We start from the raw sequence: 23526 nt of genomic DNA, 5'->3' as shown, positions 1-23526 counted from the left end.
TGTCGGCCTGTGTCTATATTTGAATGTGTGATTGTGTTGTAGGTATGACCAGGTTATCCATGCCTGTAGCCTAAGTCCAGATTTGGCCATTCTTCCATACGGTGACCACACAGAGGTTTGTTTGATTCATTGTTGATTTACTGCTTAGCGATTATATAATTGTCCTTGGTTTTTTGTTACGCCATCAGATAACTACATTTTAACTATGAACCTGTTTACACTTTGCATTAACGTGTTAATGTCTGGATTATATCTGGATATATTTTGGCCGGATTCTGTTTACACTTTTCCCTAGTGTGGCCAGATAAGGTCCGATTTTACTTTCCTTGCATAAACAGGACATCAACACTTGCACCATTTCCATTTTAATTTTGTTTACTTTTTTCCCTGTTATCAAAATGCATGGCTTTTGGTTTGGGAATAACTCCAGCCTTGTGCATCCTCCATTTTTCATTTCCTTGTTTATCCTCTCACCTGCTTGTCAGCACTTTAGCAGATGCTTTCATGATTGAATAAGAATAACGAAAATGCATTCCATTTACACCTGCGTTAAAGATCTAGATCCATCTCTGACCACTTGCAAATGTGGTTTGGTTGATCTGATTGTAATCTAATCACAATGCATCCTAGACATGTTTACATCTGGCTTTTCATGAGTTAGAGTTAAATCCAAACATGATCTGTTCACCAAAAATGCATGTTGATGCAAGGCCCTCTCAGTTTATTTATCTGTGTGTTTATATAGGACTGATTGTATATACATAAGTTGTTCGTGTGTGTGTGTGTGTGTGTGTAGATTGGAGAGCGTGGTCTGAACTTGTCTGGTGGTCAGAAGCAGAGGGTCAGTCTAGCAAGAGCAGTCTACTCTAAGAGAGACATCTTCCTGTTGGATGACCCTCTCTCTGCAGTTGATGCTCACGTAGGCAAGCACATTTTTGAGGAGTGCATCAAAAAAGAGCTGAGGGGCAAGTCTGTGATTCTGGTCACACATCAACTCCAGGTAATTCAGTGAACACACCACTTGCAGAACATTGTGTCAAAGCCCATGCCATTTTGAACCTTTCATATTTACTCTTGTCCTGTACCATTACGTTTTCACACCTGAGAAACTCCACTGAAAGAAATATTTGAATTAATAACCACTTACCATTCATAGACTTTCATTCACTACTATAACTTCATAATTAAAAAATTTTTTATGTACACTAAGAAAATATGCATCCTTTTAACATAAAAAATAACTAGGTTAACTTTCAATTTTGAGTTCATTAAGCTTGTAATATTAAGTTAACAGAAGAATAAATTGTGCTTTACATTTGTTTAAAAGCTGCACCATTTTTTACAGTGAAGTTACTAAATAAGTTGTATGATAAAACAAAAAAGACATGTGGTCTTAATAGAAACTCCGTCAGGCCCCTCCCAATTCTGTCCATGTGCTCGTGTTGTTTACTTCCCAGTCCTGTTCATGTGCTTCTTTGTTTTGGTTTTCAGTCCTGCCCCCTTGTTTCATGACTCAATCCCTGATTGTCTCCACCTGTGTTTCCGCCTGTCCCTGGTTTACCCTCTTGTATTTAAGCCCTGTGTTTTCCCCTGTGTGATTGCAAGTCTTTGTTTGTGCTGTGTGGATGTGCTGTGTGGATGTGCAAACTGTTAGTCTGTTTTGCGATTTCGTCATGTCTGTCCCTCATTCTATCCGTGTTGGATCTATGAACCTGGACTGTCATGACCATGACCCTGGATTTGCCCTCAATAAAAGTCGCTTATCTCCACGTATGCGTCCGCCACCTTGTTCCCATACTGATAGAACCTACTGGCCTAACATTCCATTGCCTTCCTACTGACGTAGCTGCTTTTACTAGGTATTTAACTCACACATTCCTTCTATTTTTCTTTAATTTTTTTTTTTCTTTCTTAAACCAGCATTATACAATATATTTGCTAAAATTGAAAGAAGTAGCATTACTGGCCCATAAGGGAAACAACTTGGTGTGCCTGCCCTGCTGCAAAGCTCAACAGACATGAAAATGTTCTACATTGCGTGTAATTACATATTTCCACCAAAAAGGTCTTCAACTCCCCAAAACATATAAAAAACTCATTTAAAAAGCAGTTTCTATATTATGTTAATTATAGTTCTTTATTACCAAACACACCTGAATCAGCCATCGTGGATTGTATAGTGCTAATTATCAGACTCAGATGTGTCAGGAACTGGACACACAACAAAAATGTGCATGGCTAGTAGTTCATGAGTAGCAGGTCAAGAAACTTGGTTCTAAATGACTCTACTCGGTTAGAAAACGGATCATATAGGGTTTGAAATAATATCTGGCAACTGGTGAGCACTTCATGTATTCAGGAACAGGAGCTAGAGGAGACATGGATAGTTCAACTCAGTTCAGTTTTATCTAATCAGATAGTCAGATAGGGGTGAAAGGTTTAACTATGGGTGAATGGGGAGGGAAAATTGCAGTCAGTGCACACTTTTCATTTATTTTTATTGAGTCATACTAATCCAGCAGACTGGTAACTATTTTACCCAGCCTGAATGTTCTATCAAAGTAACTTAATGAGTTCTTTCAATGTATCAATGCCAATAAAGATTTGAAGGCTGTTGTCAGATCATAATTTTGTTTTGTGGCTCTCTCTGTCTCTCTGTCTCTCTGTCTCTCTGTCTCTCTGTCTCTCTGTCTCTCTGTCTCTCTGTCTCTCTGTCTCTCTGTCTCTCTGTCTCTCTGTCTCTCTGTCTCTCTGTCACTCTGTCTGCAGTATTTGGAGTTCTGTGATGAGATTTTGCTGTTGGAGAATGGAGAGATTAAGGAAGCAGGAACACACAGAACTTTGATGAAAGCAAAGGGGCGATATGCCCAACTCATCACCAACTTCCAGCTGGAACAAAGCAGTGTAATGAATCTTCCTTTCATTGACAGCACACTGATTTCTGCTTGCACGTACCATGATTTTGTATAGTGCAATACATTGTTTATACCAGTGTACTGGTATTGGTGTCATTCAACAGTATTCATTTTTAATTTAAACAGTGTTGGTAGATGACAATCATGACAAAAGCTAACTGCAAAGTATGTCATTTGCTGGGTGCTTTAGATTGAACAGTTCAAGTTACATAAAAGTAAATAGTTTCCTCTCTGGAAATTGGTTTTCTGTCTGGATACCGTTTACAACACTAAGGTTCCATTCGGATTGAGAGCATAACAAAGCACTCCAAAACAAGCTTTGTCAGGATTTGTAAGACATTTTTAACACAGAACATCAGTAGGCAGAAATTATAATTATTAATGCAGACATGATCTGACACTGTAATATATTTGGAAAACGTTTTATTAACATATATTTAAACAAATATTGTTTTTTTTATAAAATTGCTCAGCTTTAATTTTGTCCTATCATTATTTCCTAGGAGAGGAAAGAGGAAGCCTCCACAATTCCTTCTGATTCCAGACAGGAGGGCCAGGATGACTCTAAAGCCAATGGAATTGTAAACCCAGGTCAGAGGCCATGCAGTTTAGTATACATGGGTTTTATTTCTGTGATTGCTATTTGAAAGATTGTATTAATACTGGATTGTTGTTTGCTGATTGTTTTTCTCCAGCATTTGATATGTCTGATGAGAAAGTTAATCCAGATGACTCAGTAAAAGAAGCTCCAAAAACGAAAGGTACTGAGGTTCTTTTGTTATATAGGAACATATTTCTTTCTATGGCATTTATTCTGGAACCATAGCTCATAGTTAACCCCAGTTCATTTAAATGGTCTGTGTGTACTTCAGAGGGCAAAGATCAGCTGGTCACAAAGGAGGTTTCTCAGGAAGGATCAGTCACCCTGAGAACCTACCACCGGTACTGCATGGCTGCTGGAGGTGACACTCACTCACTCACTCACTCACTCACCCACCCATCCATCCATCCATCCATCCATCCATATTTTCTCAGCTTATTTCTGTTACTGTTTTTCTGTCTCACACGGTTTAGGTTACTTTCTGTTGCTCTTTGTCATATTGATCTTCATCCTGCTGGTAGGATCAACTGCCTTCAGCAACTGGTGGCTCAGTTACTGGCTACATGAAGGCTCTGGGGTAAACACACTGTTTTTACTGTTTTTATCTGAGGGCTTCACCTGACCTACTTGTTGCTCTAGCGAGCTAAATATTACTTACATGTAAAACTAACTAAGCTTTACCTAAATAACCAGGAAATAAATAGCGTTAATTAGTTTTTGAAATAAAAACTTTTTTACTTTTACATTTGCAGTACATGTGTATTTGAATGACCAAATGGGATGTGATATCCTCATGGGAAGCAAAAAAATTGTTCTGTGCAGAAGTCAGATTCCCCCCTTCATTTTTTTTAATTCCAGTCAAAACAAGCATTAAGTTCAAGATTTTTAGCATCAGGAAAAAATCTTAACAACTAAATATATTATTGTTGTATAGTGGGCCCACTTTTTGCTTTATCACAGCTTCCATTCTTGATATGCCTTCAGTTTTTCAAAATCTGCAGGGATATTTTTCACAGCTCCAAAGTTTAGTGTTAGACATTAGTAACATTTTCTGCTTTCCAGAATACCAAAACAATTCAGTGATATTGAGGTCTGGACTCTGCAGTGGTCAGTCCTTATTTCTAAGGACACCAGCAGCTTCTTTGTTTGATTTGCAGATTTCCTTTTTATGCTAACAGCTTTTTGACAGCTACACATCCTTTCAGACCCATAGCATTGAGTTGTCTTCTCACAGTGGAACGATAGACAGAAAAACTTTGCAGGTTTAAATCAAGAGTGGACCTTGATCTTTTCTTATCTGTCAAAGTTGATGGCTATGATTTTCAATCTCTTCTATTGAAAAGGTACATTTTTTTTTTTTCTTTTTTTTTTTCATTTATTGTCCTTTGCACTTTCTTGTGCAAGTGGATTGTCTTATATCTTATGTCCTCAGAAATATTGCCTAATAAATGAATAAAATTAAGTACAAGAAGGGTGGGGTATGACTTTTGGATAGTACGGTATGTCCCCCACATGGAGGGTCCCTCATATTTGGCCTCCAGCAACACAACGCACTTGCGTACCAGCAGCATTTCTTGGTAATGGCAGCTTGCTAGCAGAGACAACGGCACACTTTGTTTTTGTTCTGTGTAGGACCATGTGATGTGAAGTGTGTCAGGATGCCGCTTATCAGTTGCTGGATAGTGCTAAATAGGTCAGAGCTGCCAAGGAAAAGAGTAGATAGCAAATAAAATTTTGCTTTGTGAGCCAAAAAGGTCATTGATGACCACACACATACACAGTGGCAGTTTTTTTAAAGGGCCTATATCCTACATTTTGTTTTGTATTTTAATTTAATCCTCAAAGTCTACTTTTTTTTGTCTTTGTAGGGTTATGTATAAAAAGGGTCTAAATTCATTATTACATGACAGGTTTTCTTTTTTTACCTTGAAGACTCTGTTCTGATTGGCTGCCCTGTTTTGTGCCATATTCATATTCAGCAAGGGCTGAAACATTCCTTGTGACTTTTATGTGAACTGGGCAGGGAATATGGATATACAGATGGATATATGCAAATAGTTTTTTTACAGTGAATTCAAAACTGGCTGTTTTTGCAACTTAGTTTTCATATTATGAAAAATCTTTGTTCTTGAAAAAATGTATCCCCTCTCATTTGTATTTTTGAAGCAGTGCTAAAAGTGGAAGCATTATTGTTATTATTATATGTATATAATGTATGTGTAATGTAATTTAGCAGTTTTAAGCCTTCATGCCTCTATCTATCTATCTATCTATCTATCTATCTATCTATCTATCTATCTATCTATCTATCTATCTATCTATCTATCTATCTATCTATCTATCTATCTATCTATCTATCTATCTATCTATCTATCTATCTATCTATCTATCTATCTATCTATCTATCTATCTATCTCTCATAGAATAGCACAGGCTCTGGCAACATCTCTGAGAATCCAGATCTGGGGTTCTATCAGATGATTTATGGAGTGACTGTGATCGCCATGTTAGTGCTGAGTGTGGCCAAAGGCTATACTTTCACTAAAGTCACACTACATGCCTCCTCAAAACTCCATGACACCATGTTCAAGAGGGTGAGTCTCCCAGTAGAGTAGAACTGTGTGCTTAGACTGACATATTTACACATAAACCAGTTGCCTTTTTCTGTGACCTTTTAATTAGTCGGAACTGACAGTCAGACACTGAGCAAGTAATACAGTGTTAGTGTTCTTCAAAGAGCTTAGTTGTTTACTTAAAATGAGCTAAAATAACCAATTTAATAAATAAGTAGTCTCCACTCATGGTTTTATAGAAGCTTGTTTAAATCAAGCATAGGCAACCTTAAGACCTCCATGAGTGCAGGAGGATGAGAGCATGACTAGTGTAAGTATTGTTTTTTGCTAATGTAATAGTGGAGTGTATTGTTCTTCATCCTAGTTCTGTAGACTTTGCTTGTTCTCTGCATGCCTGAATTCATGATTGACTTTAATTAGTGACTCAAATCAAGTGTCGTCCCGACTGAGATGGAGAACCAGTGGTGTTGTGCAGTAATGTTTGACCTCTGCCCATTAGATCCTGGCCAGTCCCATGAGCTTTTTTGACACAACCCCTACTGGCCGTATGATTAATCGCTTCAGCAAGGACCAGGATGAGATAGACGCAGTCCTGCCATTCAACATGGAGAACTTCCTGCAGTTCTGCCTGATGGTCACCTACACCATCCTGACTGTTTGTATTGTATTTCCATACCTCCTCATCGCTGTGGCAGTCCTGGGGGTCATCTTCACTGTTATCCTCTAGTGAGTCCCCCAGCACTACCCTCACTCACAAACAGTACAGTGATGGAACACAGTTCTTTGGATCTTTTAAAAGCAGTTTAGGTCTCTTTATGTATCTAATATCTTTGGTGCAAAACAAATAGAAATAAGCTATAAATTTTTGGCAAACAGTGCCACCTGGTGATGAAAATGAAAATGGCATTTTCAAGTGAAGAGATTTTTAAGCAATTATTCAATTGGTAGTCTGATCCTGCTTTACTTTTTTTTTTTTTTTTTTTTTTTTTTTTTTTTTTTTGAGATAACAGTACTGTGTCTTAGTCTTAGGCCAGTCAAGATACACTACAAATACATACACATATTATCTAAGCTGCTTATCCTTCTGGGTCGCGGGGTTTGCTGGAAACTATGCCAGTAGTCAATGGGTGGGAGGCAGGAATACATAATCACGCAATTCACAGCTGAGGCAGTTAAGCATCTCCAGTTCACCAGAAGTCCTGAGGATACCAATGCAGAACATGCAAACTCCGCATCGAAAAGATCCTGGTCATCTGGTTGGGGAATCGTACACTACAAATAATTACAAATTAATATTAATATAGTAAACATTAGCCAAGGTTTTTTGTTTATTTATATCTTGTGAGATACTGGTTTGAGTCATCTTTGGTGCAACCCAACCATTGCCTAAATTCCACCACCTCATGTAACACTTTTTCGCAATTCCTGTTCACGATGACTAACTCTACTGAATCCTTTAAAAGTAGAATTAATTTCTTAGGTACTTTCAGTTTAAGAAATCCTTCATGTACATTTCACTGCCATAATGTGTTTTACAGAACAGTAGACAGGCGTGTTGTGCGTTGTATTAACGTTATGCTGCTTTGCATGGTTTAGCATCTTCCAGAGGAGTATTCGAGAGATGAAGCGAATGGAAAACGTGAGCCGTTCTCCTTGGATCTCCCTTACCACCTCAGTCATCCAGGGCCTCAGCACCATCCATGCCTACAACAAGAGAGCGCAGTACATTCAACAGTAAGACTCCTTACACACCTAAAAATGAAGCAACACAATTACACATACCAATTCACTTTAGCATGTACCAGTATAATACAACATTAGGATTCCCCACAACACTGTAGAACAATACAAACACAACACTGAGTGCCAGATATATGTGCAAACACAGGTGCAGCACAAAATGAGCCTTGCTGCAACTGCAGTATGCATTCACAATATTGAAATTAATGTTTTACAATAAATTTACAAAGGCTGCACATTGTCCTGCACACTGCGCAAACTCTGTGTGCATGTAAAAACGCAGGGAAATAAAGGGGCCATCAATAAGCTCAAGACAATTATAGAAAACATATAGTTCAGTGACAGAGAGATTGGTGTTTAGTGAATGAAGCTTTTTCTCACAAAAAAAATTATTGTACACCAGTTAAAAGAATGTTTAATGGCCTTTTAGCCATTATGACCCAGTTCCATTTCTTGTTTTTACCCCTACCTCTTGTTTCACGTAGTTACAAGGGGTAGTGGTTGAAATCTTCTAATAAATAGGGTAACCCTCAAATAAAAAAGAACATTACTTCATTAACAGGCTACTAGTGGTGCTCTGTAGGTGCCCTTTCCAGTCTGTGGTGATAGCAGAGGAGATGGGATGGGCCTATGTCTCCTGCCATTTTTAAAAAAGTCTTCCAGCAATATGTTTTTTGAGATATTACCACAAATGTATTCCTGCTTTGAAAGGCCGAGAATAATCTGTGCAAAACTGGATGCTGCACTGTGCTCAAATTTTAGTAAATTGAGGATAATCAGCTGCATTTTTAATATCTCCCCCCATTTTCTGCATGATCCTCCCACATTTTGCCCAATTATTCATCAAATGCATATGTATGAGGGAATGAAATGTATTGTGGGTTTTCCAATGCGCCCATAAACTGTACTTTGTCTTGTGAGCCAGTATGCATCCGATTTGCAACTAAAACTAACTGAAACTGATGCAAACAGCTTGGTACGTTGGATCTTAGATTAAGCTGAAACCAACTGTAACACATTTCACAAAAACCTAGAAAATCCTGCTTTACTCACTGTCTACAACAATGAGACGCTGGTAAAATGCTGCATTACAAATAGTCTAGCTCATACAGTATAATATTCATAAGTCATACAGCCTTTATAACAATGGGATCAAATGCCGTAGAGCTCCATGGTGACCAAGCATCACAATATAATACTCTGAGCACATTTGCACTGGAATACTGTAAAAAATTAAAATATGTGACTAGTTCTGTCATCTCATATCCTCTGTGTGTGGACATATTTATGTGTGTAAATGTGTGTGTGCATGTTTGCTTGACAGGTTCAAAGTGGTAAGTGACCACAACTCCAATCACTTCCTGATGTTTAACTGTGGAACACGTTGGCTGTCCTTCTGGTTGGACTTCCTATCTGCCACTGTTGCCCTGTTGGTGGCGCTGTTGGTAGTGCTCACCCCTAATGATGCCATCAACCCAGCAATCAAGGGTCTGGCCCTCTCCTATACTATACAGGTAACACATGCACACCTACACATTTATGCATATGTTTGTTTTCTATGCTCTGAACATGGCCTCTTCAAAACCAAAGCAGTATGCACAGAAGACTATATTTTATGGTGATTGCAGCACAGTTAAAACCCCTTAAGTGGTAGTCAGTGTGACATATAACCCTGCGTGGCTTATTGCTTTATAAAATGCAATATGATAAAATAAAATACAATATGATAAAATGCATAGGGTTAAAAAAAAGTTATTATTAATTTTATTAATCATCATCATCGTCACAAGAAACTATGTACCAAGCAATCTGGTTATATCCAATCATGTAACAAGTCTGTAATAGCCACACTCACATGCTTGATGTGATGTTAGCTGCAATTCTCCCTGTGGGGGTCGCACAGCATTTGAGTAGTTTGAGCATGATAGCCTACTTTTAGATGCTCAACTTAAGTGAAGTGCTTCAATTAAACAGCTCATTTTAAAGTTTAGTACTTTAAAAAAAAAAAAAAATATATATATATATATATATATATATATATATATATATATATATATATATATATATATATATATATATATATATATATATATATATACTGAGAAATATTAGTATTTGCCATTAGTATTTGGAATATCGTGTGTGTGTGTGTGTGTGTGTGTGTTTTACAGCAAAAAGCTGTAGTCAGTGAGGTTTAAGAATTTGTTTTGCAGCCTCAAGAAACAAGCACTAATATACACATTACCAAACCCTCCCACATTGTTTAGAAAGTAGAAGCTGTTGTATTATTTTTAATAAAATCAGGGTAATTTTAAATAGAGTAAAAGCAATACATATATTATTTCCAAGCAGCACACATCCCTGAATTCAAGAAAGTGAAATTACAAATATGATCTGATGGGAATATATTGACACTTCAGTTTATGTAGATAAATGACCTTTGAATGAAAGTTCTTTGAAGTGATTGTATAACCCTTAAGATTATGTCTGTGATTAGTTTTAATCAGGTAATCAGAAATTCGTTACTCAGGACATTTTGAAAGTTGCCTCCCTGCCCTGTGTGTTCGTGCGCACTCACAAACACACACACTCGGCCTCTCTTTCATGTTTCAGCTAGCTGGAACGGCACTTACAATGAAATGCCCTGATTAAGCATTATTTAGTTGATCATGGTGATATTGGATACTGTATCTTACCTTGTGTATGACGTGGGCTGTGAGAAGGGCTGTACAATGAAAATATTAGTTTTTGCAGTATTGATATCCCAGAAAGCTACAATATTTAGATGAGTCCTCTAACCAATCACAGTGTTTCTTTACTTGGGTGTGAGAATCCTGACCATTGTAAAAGTTCTAGATAAATGTTTTGAAGAACCAGGGCATTCATGTGATTTATCAAGTTAAAGGCATTGTTTAAACATTTAATCATGGCACATCAAGGGTTCATTAGTCTTTTATAAATTGTATAATACATTCTAAGCCATGTCACATCCACAGTGTGTAGCAGTATAATCGCAATATGGAATTTTGCGCAGTCCTAGTTGTGTACAATGTGTAAGCTAGCATTATTTAGCATGTGCTTTTTTGTTACTGCAGCTGACAGGCATGTTGCAGTACGTCGTCAGGCTCTCTACAGAAGTGGAGGCTAAGTTCACCTCAGTGGAGAGACTGCAGGAGTACATCACTGTAAGAATCTCGTTCATTCAATTGTTAGATCAAAACGTTTGAACATACATTGAGTATTCTTTTGTGATTGTTTTTTTTTTTTTCATATAAATAGAAATTAAAATACAATGTCCAGTAACACAAATTGATCTTAGTATTAAAATGTTAATTTCAGTGCAAAACTGAAATGACAAACTTACGTGTTCCTTTTAGTCATACAACTTTTTGACAAACAAATTGTCTCTGGTCATTACTAATATATTTTCAGGGCTGTGTTTCTGAGGCACCGCGCAAAGTGAAAGATGTCAGCATTCCTTCTGGCTGGCCACAAGAGGGCGCTATTACTTTTAAAGACTACAGCATGAGATACCGAGAGAACACACCTATAGTGCTGGATAACCTCAACCTCGCAATTAAGCCACGAGAGAAGCTTGGTATAGTTGGACGAACAGGATCAGGTAAGAGATGATATATACTAGCAACTAGCAGTAAACTGACAAAGGCAATAGCAAAGTAAAAAGCTAAAGTCCCCCTTAAGAGCCTCCACTGTAAAAAGAATACACACAAGCTGTAGGAATGACAGTGAGAGAAAACATTGCGAAAAACAAGAAATGGAATGTAGCATGTAGCCCAAACTTGTAAATAAGGCCATATATAAGGATGCATTCCTTCAGGGGGCAATCTACTGTGTTAAAGTATTTAACGTTTCCGTGGGGCAGGCAAGTCGTCCCTGGGCGTGGCACTGTTCCGGCTGGTGGAGCCGGCAGGAGGCACCATTTTGATTGACAATGTGGACACCAGCACTTTAGGCCTGCAGGACTTGCGAAGTCAGCTGTCTATCATCCCACAAGACCCTGTCCTCTTCATTGGCACAATCAGGTAACCTCCCACCTCTCTATTTTTATCTGCGAACTTAAGCAAAAACTGTTGATCCAGTAATGAAATAATAGTCTGTTAGTTACAGCACTTTAAATGTATAAATCGGTGTCTGTGTGTGACTTTATCTGATGCAGGTATAACCTCGACCCGTTTAATAACTACTCAGATGAGGAGATCTGGATGGCTTTGGAGAAAACGTATATGAAAGAAACTGTACGTAATCACTGGGCTTGTTATTCAGTTCTCAGACTTAAGACTGATCAACTAACCACTATAAATGATTTAGTATTATTTAAGTAAACCTATATACGAGGTATGTAGCGATGGAGTTTAAGTGGTTAAACTTCAGTCCTGCTGCAGTCAACACAGTATAGCATACAATAGCAGATTTTAACTCTCTCTCAATGTCTTTCATAGATCTCGAAGTTGCCAGAGAAGCTGGAGTCGGCAGTAGTGGAGAATGGAGAGAATTTCTCTGTAGGAGAAAGGCAGCTCATGTGCATGGCACGAGCACTGCTCCGCAATTCTAAAGTAAGGAGATACACGCTTTCTCACTCAGACATGCTTGTACACGGTGGTTAGTTAGTGTAGTGGATAACACCTCTGTCTTCTACGCTGTAGACTGGGGTTCAATCCCCACCTGGGTAAGCACCCTACACTATACCAATAAGAGTCCTTGGGCAAGACTCCTAACACCACCTTGGCCTACCTGTGTAAAATGATCAAATTGTAAGTCGCTCTGGATAAGAGCGTCTTGCAAATGCCGTAAATGTAATGTAAATGTACACACGTCGACTGCTCATCTAAATGTAAACTGTTTTGTTGCTGTGTAGATCATTCTACTGGATGAGGCAACAGCATCTATAGACTCTGAGACAGATAGCTTGATTCAGCACACAATCAGAGATGCCTTCCAGCACTGCACCATGCTGACCATAGCCCACCGCATCAACACTGTACTGGTGTGTGACCGCATCCTTGTTATGGACATGGGCAAGGTGAGAATACATGCATATGCTTGCTTTAGTGTACCTCGCTGCAGTAAAACAAAGTAAAGTGACTGGTTATTTACTCTAGAGCAGATAGCTCTACTTCTAAAAGTTAGAAACCCTCTCCAATGTAAACCCCCTCCCTCTCTCTTTTTCAGGCTGTTGAATTCGACCAGCCGCAGGATCTCATCCAGAGACCAAACTCTGTCTTTGCAGCACTACTAGCAGCAGCCAATAGCATCAACTCCTGAAACACACATACACACATTTTCTTTCTGCCTGTGGTATACTCATCATTAGCTGCATTGGGAGTCGTCCGTTCGTATCTCAGTATATAACTGCTGAACAGATGAGGGTGAGATGATGTGTGCTTCAGTTTTATTTACAAAGGAGGGGTCCAGCATACAGCCAGGTGTTACAGTACGAAAAGCTTTTTTTAAAAGAGGGTTTTATCTAGAACATCGTTAAGCTCAGAACTTGTTTTGGTTTCCGAACCAGTCAGGTTGCATTTGGAATCTTTGTCAGTGGGTTCTACGCATAACTGATTTTAAAACATCTCAGCGTGACAGAATTTGCCTGTCTAAAGCTGTGGAAAGGTGCTATATTCATGATTGATTTATTATATCAGAGATATAGCTGTATCACTGGTTGCATTTTTATGTGCTTTAAAGACACTTGTACTGTAAATTTCTGCCTTATTTAAGTCCCTAAATCGTGTATGTACTTTAGTGCTAATTATGCACCTCTACTGAGACTACTGGTTATAGCAACATGATTTGCACATTTTCTCTATTTTATAGAAAATAAACCTCTGCTTTTTTTCATTCTCAGTTCAAGACTGAGTCCAGCTAGCAGACTGTTTTTGGTACCTGCTTAAGAACAGTACTGATGCTACATTACAGGACCCAGTAAAAAGTAGCTGCATGTACATTTTCCATGCTTGGTTTAAGTGAACCGCTTGTAGCAAAACTGTTTCTGTAGCATCCCCCTGGACCTTTTAAGCAGTTTGTACCATTTTCATCTTTCAATTCTCATAGGGCTAAAACTGATATGTATATACACATAAGGTATTTATTTTATTTTTTTTTTCTATGTATTTGAAGACATGCCACATGATTTGCTGGAGTAATAATCAAAGATGTTTTAATAAAAGTTGCACTATAAAAAGTGAAAATGTTTGGATTTTTTTTAAATATTCCATCTGTCTTTAGTTTTTATTTTTATAAAATATAATCAAGAGTATTAAACCTGACACAAAATATTCTGCATTAAACATTCTTTATACATTCTTTACATTCTTCTCTGCACTGAGCCGGCATGCATTTATTTTTTTGACCACCTGGGGTCTCTGTTTCCCCGCATCAGCTGAGCGGGTTGATTCGATGTTGCATCAGTGAACGCGCTCACTGATGAAATTCAGTGAAATTTCAGCAGGGCCGAGAGGAGCCGAGGCTGGACAGGGAGCAGGAGAATTACTTCAGCTCAATAAACATGGAATGTTGAAAGACATCGATCAGATATCAGCCAAATCTGCTTTTTATCTATCATAATGCAGATATGATGCAACAGATACGGGTTCCACAGGCGCGCGCACGCGTGTGTGTGTGGACGCCGTGTTTGAGTGTGTGGCGTTTTGTTCTGTTTGAACTTAAAGGCGTGTGAGAGTTGAACCTGCTTTCACCTGACTTCCCCTGCTAATACACTCCGGCTAGTTTCCCCGTCAGCTGTGTGTTTTGTTACGCTCTTAGTCACTCAACGTTTTCCGTCTCGGAACAAAGTTTCGTCTCTGGTGGACAATGTAATGGACCTTACGACACCCCACACATGAGATTATATTTACATTGATTTCTGTAATACTGTAGCTACACAACTCTAACCTCAGAAACCTCCGCTGAATTGTTTTACTTTTTTAAAATAAAAGTTCATTTTCCATTATCCTGGTGACATTTGGTCGCCACAACAAAAACAATATACACAGGACTTTGTTTTGCTACCTTTGTGGAGTATTTCAATTGACTTGACTGTATGACTGTAGCTAGATGCTGCTGTGCCATACCCAACTCAGTGCTAGCTGTAACCACACAAAGAATATTTCTTTCAGCAGCAGTTTTTGTATAGAAATATTTGAACTCTTGCTGACCAGCCTGTATCCACAACATGTCAAACCTTATTTTAAAGACATTTGGTCCCAGCAAAATGCTAACACACAATACACACAAGTGCACTGCTATCTTTAGGGGTATGCTATGCTACGCTACTCCTAACTCAGCACTGACTGTAACGTCAGAAACCAAAAGGAATGAATGTTTTCAGCTGCTCTGCTTATTTGTTTATTCATTTATTTATTTTGTATTAAAGCATTTTCCTCATGGAGACCAGACAGATGTCATGGCGATGTGAAATGGTTCAGTTACTGAGAAACACAATACTCAGTATAAGCCTATGGCTAACTGTTGCTGCTACACTGAACTTAAGGCTGACTGACCTCAAGAACCAAAAGCAATTATTTCTCAGCTTTTTTTTTTTAAAATAAAGTATTTTTCATGTGGCTCAGTCAGCTCTCCCTACAGTGTTGTTTTTGGGGACGTTTGGTCCTCGCAGAGAGCTATCAGAAATAAGGGGTTGCTGTCTTTGTAGGATATTAAGTTGACCTGTTGTGTTGTGGCGAAAACCGGACATTCTGTGAATCAGGACACTAGGTGGTGGGGATTCAAGCAGGCTTGGGATTTTATTTATTGTACTTTATTCATTCAGTTAGTGAGTCAGTTATTTTTGTGTCCTGGGTGCTCATGGATCTCAGTCTTACTCTGTGCTCATTGTGGCTTATGGACGCACGTTGTGTTACCAGTTGTGAACTGGTAGAAGCGCAGACTGAACGCTGGCAAGTTGTGTTTATTCATCATGTTTAGTTTACTGAGCAAGTCTTGTTATTGACCTTTTCATTTTCCGTCAGGTGTTGTCTGTTTGCTGTGTGGTTAGTGAAAGTTTTCTCTGCTCTCTGACATTAAAGCGCGTTCAGCTCAAACACAGCTGTCCTCACACGGCTGTACTGGTTTACTGTTGCCATGTCGCCCCGCCCCCACTGGTCTACAGCACCGCGGACCGCACTCATTAAAAAGAAGACGACGCCAAGCAGCAGCAGAACTACGGAAAGAGAGAAAGTTGAAACAATGAACGGCCGCCTGTTTTCACCCAAACCCAATATAAATTCACTCCAGATAACACGGCATACGGAAAAGTACCTGATAAATATTATTTAAATGCGAGTAAACGATCGTACTGATAAATGCTTTTGTACTGTTCGTCGCCGATTGGGTTAATACAGCTGCAGGACGGCCGTTTTGAAACGTTTCGCTTTCTGTGGTTCAAATGTTGCTTGGCATTGTTTTCTGTTCAGTAAAGGCACACGCCCGCGGACCTGATTTGTCAAAGGGAACGTGAATTTGAGGGGGAACTGTATCGGATCCAATACCGGCAGTGACTGACTAGCCAGGGTCAAAGTCCTTATAGGCCGCTCTGTTTACTCGGCGGCCATCTTTGCGACGCTGCCGGACAGTTATGGGGGAGACCAAATTAAACTGAAGGTCAAATTATAGGCTAAATTACACATTTGATATCAGTGGTCAAATCGGACAAAACATCATAAATGTTTTGTAGTGTCTGACTCACAAAAGTGTGATTTTTCGGGTTCTGGCTACTGGCACAGATCTCCATAACAATCTCCGCTCACGTCACGCTCTGGTGAAACCAGCAAGTTGATTGGCTCTTTCTCTAAAACGGCGGGAATTCCTCCACGAACAGACGCCATGTTTAGCGTTACAAGGTTTCCCAATCATTTTAGCCAGTCACTGGTCAGCTCATGTATAAGGTCTACACTATTGTGCTCTCCCCTTAGTGGCATTAATGTAAACCGCCGCTGCCCAACCAGCGTTTCTAATCAATGAAAGTTCTAGTTATGAGCAGGAAACCCTTTAAAGGCTCATCGCTAGGTGGTGTTGAAAAAAGGTGTAAAAATGTGCGAAAAATATCAAGTGTGGTGGAGATTAGACCTAAATGCACGAGAGGCAGCCCAGAGTATGAAGCGTACATGCTCAAAGCCAGCTACCTCTACTGCACATTGAAATGATGTGTGAAAGTAAAGGGCACTATTGCCAAAGTAGCTTAACTACCACACCTGACAAACCGTGCTGGTTTGTGTGGACTATCGATGCCTTCCGTTCCTGTTAGAAAAATAGGATTTATGAGATGAGTACACATACATGGCACCGTAAAGTCATGTATACAAGTGGGAAACTTGGATTTTTCAATGACCCCTGAGTTTCCTAGTTGGTGCCGTCAACAAAAAAGCAATTATAGCCTCTGATAAACTCTATTTCAGTTATTCACTAGCCACAACTCTAACACTGCAAGCTACAACCATCCACACATGGAAATACAGATATAAGCACACTGTAAGACACATCTAATGGCATAAAAACATGAATCTTCTCACAAGCATCCTCTGATCTTCTCTTTGTTGCAGTAACACAAAATACGCAGACCCTCTTTAAAAAAACAGAAAGATAAAAGTAAAGCAAAAACATTATTTCCAGTATATCTATCTTATTTCCAACCTAAACCATTTGAACACAAATCAAGCTGTAATTCAAGTTTAAGTCAGAGAGCTTTGTCATTTCAGCTATATACAAGTACACAGTGAAAAGAAACCACATTCCTCCATGGTGCAACACAGGCACACAAGTGCAAAGCAATACAGTATACACGGCGCAGACAATACAGCGCAATAAATACAAAAGACTTATGAATATGAAAGAATATGAAGAGTTGTGCAAAACAGGATGTAATATATTTATATTATATTATTATTATATAGTAGGCATAGTAGCAGATAGCCTAGTATATATGAGCACACAAGTGTCCCCACAATGTTAAACTATTCAGGTTTCCCATCATCTGGCCCCTTGAAAGAGCTTTCGCAATACACATAGTACTGTTTTATATTGCTATCTTTGTGGGATATTTCAATTAACTTCTGTATGATTGTAGTCAAATGCTACTATGCCACACCCAACTCAACCCCACCCATAACCTCTGAAATCAAATGAAATTATTTTTTCAGCAGCATAATGTACTTCATAGAGTACATCATGGGAACAAACCAAATGTCACGCTATTCAGGTTTTCCATCATTTTAGGGAAATTTGGTCCCCACAAACAGTTTATACATGGTCATTACACACCCACACACAGCTTTACAATGCTGTTGACACTACTAACCTATAACTCATCAAGTGATGCTCACTGTCCCAGTGCCCTTCTACTAGGGTCATGCCATTACAACATACTTTTAATCACATTAACTGATACATGAATTCCTTCAGTCTAGACATGTAAATAACATAATTTAAGTAAAAGTGTAATTAGGTTTTAATAGTTTCTGATCCACCAGGGTGCGGCATTGTCTTACAAAGTAGACATACTTCAGGGCCTGAGGACACATGAGAACCGTCAGAACACACTTAAGCAAAGGAATATTCATCTGTTCAATTCACATTATCTTGAACATGTAGTTAATTATGTGTGATCAGAAGCTGTGATGGGTATTATTGGTTTTGTGTCTAAAGCCCCTAAAGAGGAGCTCCAATTCATTATAATTGGTTTACAAACCCCTGGGCTAATGCTCATTTTCATCTCTCTGTCTTGGTAGTTTGAAAGAACAATATATCATAGCCAAATGTGAACTCTATTCTTAGCCTTGCGTTGCAGTTGGCCTGAACTCCTCTCTTTCCTAACTCTGCAGTGCTGTCTCTCTTTGTGAGGCTTTGATCAGGCTCATCTCCTAATCGCACTGCTGGAGACAGCAAGCAGACACACATCTCTCTCTTTCTCTCTCCATGTGGGCCTCTTATGCTTCCCCCCCAGCACGGAGTCCTGGAACACAAAAGCTGAACAGAGGAAGTCTTCAATCACTGCAAGCTCTTAATGCTGCTGTTCTGTTGAGAGAAGAGGAGGAGATATGCACTTAAACGCCTCTTACTGACCCTCCCATGGCTCCTCCTTCTGCCCCACCCCATGTAAGTGCTTCTAAAGAGCGATGGGAAGTATTCAATTTTGAGAACTGTTGTTTTCAATGAATTGAACAGAGTTGCTCTGTACTACAGATAGAAAGAATAAGATTACCGTTCCCATACAGTATACAAAACTATACATTCAGTACAAAGTTTCTGCCATTACAGGCAAAAAAGAATACAGTTCTCTTGTACCCCACATATATGTATTCGGACTCACTCTATAATTCCTCATCCTCATGACTAAACAACATATATATTAGTTTCACAGTAAATACCACTTAGGCTCAATTCTAGTGTTGAAATGAACATATAAAAGAGTAAGCTGGGGAGTTCATGCTTGTGGAAAGCTATGATGCAAGTTTCTAAAAAAGCAGTTAGCAGTTTGAAATAGTCTGTTGAGGTTAAGCACAGCTCCCAGTCGGGCTTTTTTATGGATAATACTGAACTCTAGGCTAGTCAAGCTAATCATGCATGCTGAGCTTGTTAGCAGCAAGGTGCTGCTGTCTGGAAACCATGAGAGGTCTGAAACAAGAGATCACTCAGAAATGGGAGATCATACTGAAACAATATATCATACTGAAAGGAAAGATCACACTGAAATGATAGTTTGCACTAAAATGAACTAAAATCCTCACTAAAATGAGGAATTTACAGAAAATGATTGAAATGTCAGATCTAAAAATGTTAGGGGGTGAAATACTAATTAAAACTGAAAGCAGCAGTGATTTGTAAACCCATTTTGACATTTAAACAGTACAATTAATTTTGTATTTTTAATGTTTAATGAGGTAACTGTAGATGAGGAATGTTGTAAAACGTTCAAAAAACACCTAAAACGTGATGCAAGAATACTTGGGTATAAAAGGAACATCCAGGAGAGGCCTTTTCTTTTAAGAGACTTGCCACTTTACCAAATAAAATGCATCAGTAAATAATTCATCAGTTAAAGTACAATGTTTCTGAAAAAAGGTTTTAGGTATTTCACAGGCTATATCTGTATGTAATTTCATCAAAAGATTCAGGGAATCCAGTGAAATCTGTGTGCAAAAAGGCCATGGCTGAATGCCACAGCTGAATGCCCGGAGCTTAGGACCTTCATTAACAACTGGCTTGCTTCTATGATGGATATAAGCACATTGGCTTGAGAATGCTTTGACAAACCCTTTTTACCTAGCATAGTTCATTGTTGCACAAAGGCACGTTAAGATTGTACTATGCACCGAGGAAGCCATATGTCAGCATGGCCAGAAATGCCACTGGTGGCTCATGCTTATCTGAAATGGTCAACCTTTCAGATTGTTCATGTAAATAATGCCAACAGAATGTTACCAGCATAAAGTTCAAAAGCCAGGATCTGTTGTAGTATGTTAATCTATGAAGGCACCATTAACACTGAAACTGCACATACACATTTTGGAGTGAAATATGCTGCCTTCTAGATGACATCTTTTTCAAGAATGTCTATGCTTATTTAAAGATGAGAACGGCAAGCGCAAGAGGCTAATCAGAAATTGCAGGTGCTAGACTAGTCTGACTACTGTCCAGACCTGTCTCCCATTAAAACCATGTGGCATAGTATATGGCACAATATATGACTCTGAAGGCTCCATACGCAGTTTCAAAACTGGATGAATTGGTGTCTTAGATTCCCAGAAAATTGTGAAGTACTGTTGAAAGGAATATAACAGGTGATGTGGTAAACATGCTCCTGTTATCAAAAAGAAAAACAAAGGAAAAAAGTATAGTGATAATGTTGACATGAAAGATAAAGAAACTGATAAATATACTGTACTGAAAGAGAGAGTCATGCTTACTGGCTGGACTTTATGTTCTGATCTGATCAAAATTTGAAGACGGGGGTGAGGTTTTGGATTAACTCCACTCACCTTTGCACACAATCATTGAGACAGCCTTAAGGGACAGTCAGTGCACTCAGGCGTTTTCCACTGCCCAGCCTTCACTCTTTGTCACACACACACACACACACACACACACACACACACACACACACACACACACACACACACACACACACAGGAATCACACAGGCATCATGTGCAGCAGGCATGCAGTTCAAGAATTTTAAATTTTAAAAATTACATAATCACAGTTAAAATGTACTCTGGTGCATTTGGATCTAGATTGGCTGTAGTTAAAGGCACAGCTGTGGATTCTCATGCCAGACATTGCCATCATGCCAGATGACCATTTTTTTAACCTCTATTTACCATTTAAATGAAGAGGCTGTTTTTGTTACTGTGCCTTTAAGACACAGTTACGAAAATATTTAAATGACCTGTGTTCTGATTCAAAAAGTAGTCTGGGCTGAAATGTACATTTTTTAGTTGCAGATACTAACACAATTATTTTAGATATAGATACTGACACAATTATTTTAGATATAGATACTGACACAATTATACACCAATGACTCACAGGAAGATCTTATATACAGTCTGTGGTACCTACACACTAGTGAATGATGCAGCATGAGAAACTCACTGAAAGTCACTTTCCAAGGCCTCACCAAACTCTTCCCACACCCAGGTTTTTGCCTTGGCAACGACTGAAGCCGCAGATCGCTTGGCCTGTCGATACCTGCCAGCTGCCTCTGGTGTCCTACAGGCCAACCATGTCCGGTAGGACTCCTTCTTCAGCTTGACGGCATCTCTCACCTGGGGTGTCCACCACCGGGTTTGAGGATTACCGCCCCGACAGGCACCAACTACCTTGCGACCACAGCTACAGTCAGCCGCTTCAACAATGGAGGAGCGGAACATGGCCCATTCTGAGTCCCCCACCTCCCCCGATATCTGGTCAAAGTTCTGACAGAGGTGTGAGTTGAAGATCAATCTGACAGGTTCTTCTGCCAGACGTTCCCAGCAAACCCTCACTATACGTTTGGGTTTGCCTGGTCTGACTGGCATCTTCCCCCACCACCTGATCCAACTCACCACCAGGTGATGATCAGTTGACAGCTCAGCTCCTCTCTTTACCCGAGTGTCCAGTACACATGGCCGCAAGTCCGCTGACGCGACTACAAAGTCAATCATTGAACTGCGGCCTAGGGTGTCCTGGTGCCGTGTGCACTTATGGACATCCTTGTGTTCAAACATGGTGTTCGTTATGGACAAACTGTGGTTTGCACAGAAGTCCAAAAACTGAACACCACTCGGGTTCAGATCAGAGAGGCCATTCCTCCCAATCACACCCCTCCAGGTCTTACTGTCGTTGCCCATGTGAGCGTTGAAGTCCCCCAGTAGGACAATCGAGTCTCCAGGAGGAGCACTTTCAAGCACCCCTCCCAAGGACTCTAGGAAGGCTGGGTATTCTGAACTGCTGTTCGGTGCATAAGCACAGACAACAGTCAGGACCCATTCCCCAACCCGAAGGCGTAGGGAAGCTACCCTCTCGTCCACCGGGGAAAACCCCAACATACAGGCGTCGAGTCGAGGGGCTATGAGAAAGCCCACACCGCCTCTCACCATGGGCAACTCCAGAAAAGAAAAAAGTCCAGCTCCTCTCAAGGAGATTGGACCCAGAGCCCAAGCTGTGTGTTGAGGTGAGCCCGACTATATCTAGCCAGTATCTCTCAACCTCGCGCACCAACTCAGGCTCCTTCCCTGCCAGTGAGGTAACGTTCCAAGTTACGTTCCACCGCACCCCTACTACTGCCCCTCTCATCGGCGGTGGTCCCCCTCCCATGCCTAAACTAATACTGAAAAATATTTTACTAGCTAGCATACTAGCATTAACTAGTATAATTAGCTAATGTGATTTTCTTAAATGCTGGCTGGGTTTCCGGACAGGGAATGAGAAAGACTAAGTGTGTGGTCAGTACTGTAAGGATACTCCTGGGTTAATCTGTTATTTTCTAGGACAGGAGTCCCCAGTTACTTTTTCACAAGGGCCACATTCAACCAACATTGGAAAGGCAAGGGCCAGTGTGTCACTCTCAAACTGCAAATTTTATTGCAGTAGTCCTATATTTGTCATTGTTATTATTATTATTATTATTATTATTATTATTATTATTATTATGAAGTGTATGTAATTAGGTAGGCCTAACTACAGTTATTTGATTTTGCTCACCATTCCTTGAGAGAAGTGACAGCAGCGGGTTGAAACAAGATACCTGAAGGTGGGACGTTACACCGTTGTAGCAATGCGAAGACACTGATACAGGTGTTCACTGGAGAGTCTGTTCCTGTCCTGGTTTTTGATCATGTTAATTGAAGAAAACTATTATTCACAGATATAGGTGAAAATATAATGTGAATAGGTAAAATATAACAATGTTTCCGTAGTGTCACGCATCCGTCAAGCTCCAAGACTAACCCAGACTACATGTCCCAGAATCCTCTGGGAGATCACATGACTCTTGAGCTTCCCTCACACACAGAGTCTCACTCAGACTCCATCTCCCAGAACCCTCTGGGAGATCACATGACTCCTGACCTTTCCTTATGCTCCAATGAGCGTTCTAGATGTCACGAACACTGATTCTCTTCACCTGTGCCTCATGTCATATGCCCTTAGTTTAGATTGTAAGCCTGGGCTTTAGCCATAGCTAATTGCAAGGTATTGTATCATC

The 23526-nt window shown here is 39.6% G+C and overlaps 1 protein-coding gene across 4 annotated transcripts in view; it reads left to right on the top strand.

The window, feature by feature from the left end:
* Positions 1–14035, top strand: part of abcc12 (ATP-binding cassette, sub-family C (CFTR/MRP), member 12) — a 29109-nt gene extending 15074 nt beyond the window's left edge. For all 4 annotated transcript variants that reach the window (XM_017693243.2, XM_017693242.2, XM_017693244.2 and 1 more), the window contains exons 14-31: positions 43–115; positions 797–1000; positions 2770–2904; positions 3419–3506; positions 3611–3676; positions 3788–3877; positions 3990–4093; positions 5940–6110; positions 6589–6815; positions 7686–7823; positions 9154–9343; positions 10925–11014; positions 11262–11451; positions 11713–11872; positions 12007–12085; positions 12290–12403; positions 12706–12870; positions 13020–14035. In XM_017693243.2, coding sequence (XP_017548732.1) covers positions 43–115; positions 797–1000; positions 2770–2904; positions 3419–3506; positions 3611–3676; positions 3788–3877; positions 3990–4093; positions 5940–6110; positions 6589–6815; positions 7686–7823; positions 9154–9343; positions 10925–11014; positions 11262–11451; positions 11713–11872; positions 12007–12085; positions 12290–12403; positions 12706–12870; positions 13020–13112 — 2377 coding nt within the window. In that variant the 3' untranslated portion in view covers positions 13113–14035. The remainder of the gene's footprint in view (positions 1–42; positions 116–796; positions 1001–2769; positions 2905–3418; positions 3507–3610; positions 3677–3787; positions 3878–3989; positions 4094–5939; positions 6111–6588; positions 6816–7685; positions 7824–9153; positions 9344–10924; positions 11015–11261; positions 11452–11712; positions 11873–12006; positions 12086–12289; positions 12404–12705; positions 12871–13019) is intronic.
* Positions 14036–23526: the final 9491 nt, after the last annotated feature.

This window comes from Pygocentrus nattereri, chromosome 25, assembly GCF_015220715.1.
Source record: "Pygocentrus nattereri isolate fPygNat1 chromosome 25, fPygNat1.pri, whole genome shotgun sequence".
Lineage (NCBI taxonomy): Eukaryota > Metazoa > Chordata > Actinopteri > Characiformes > Serrasalmidae > Pygocentrus > Pygocentrus nattereri.
Note: the sequence above shows the minus strand (reverse complement) of the source record. Positions and strands in the feature narration are given on the sequence as shown.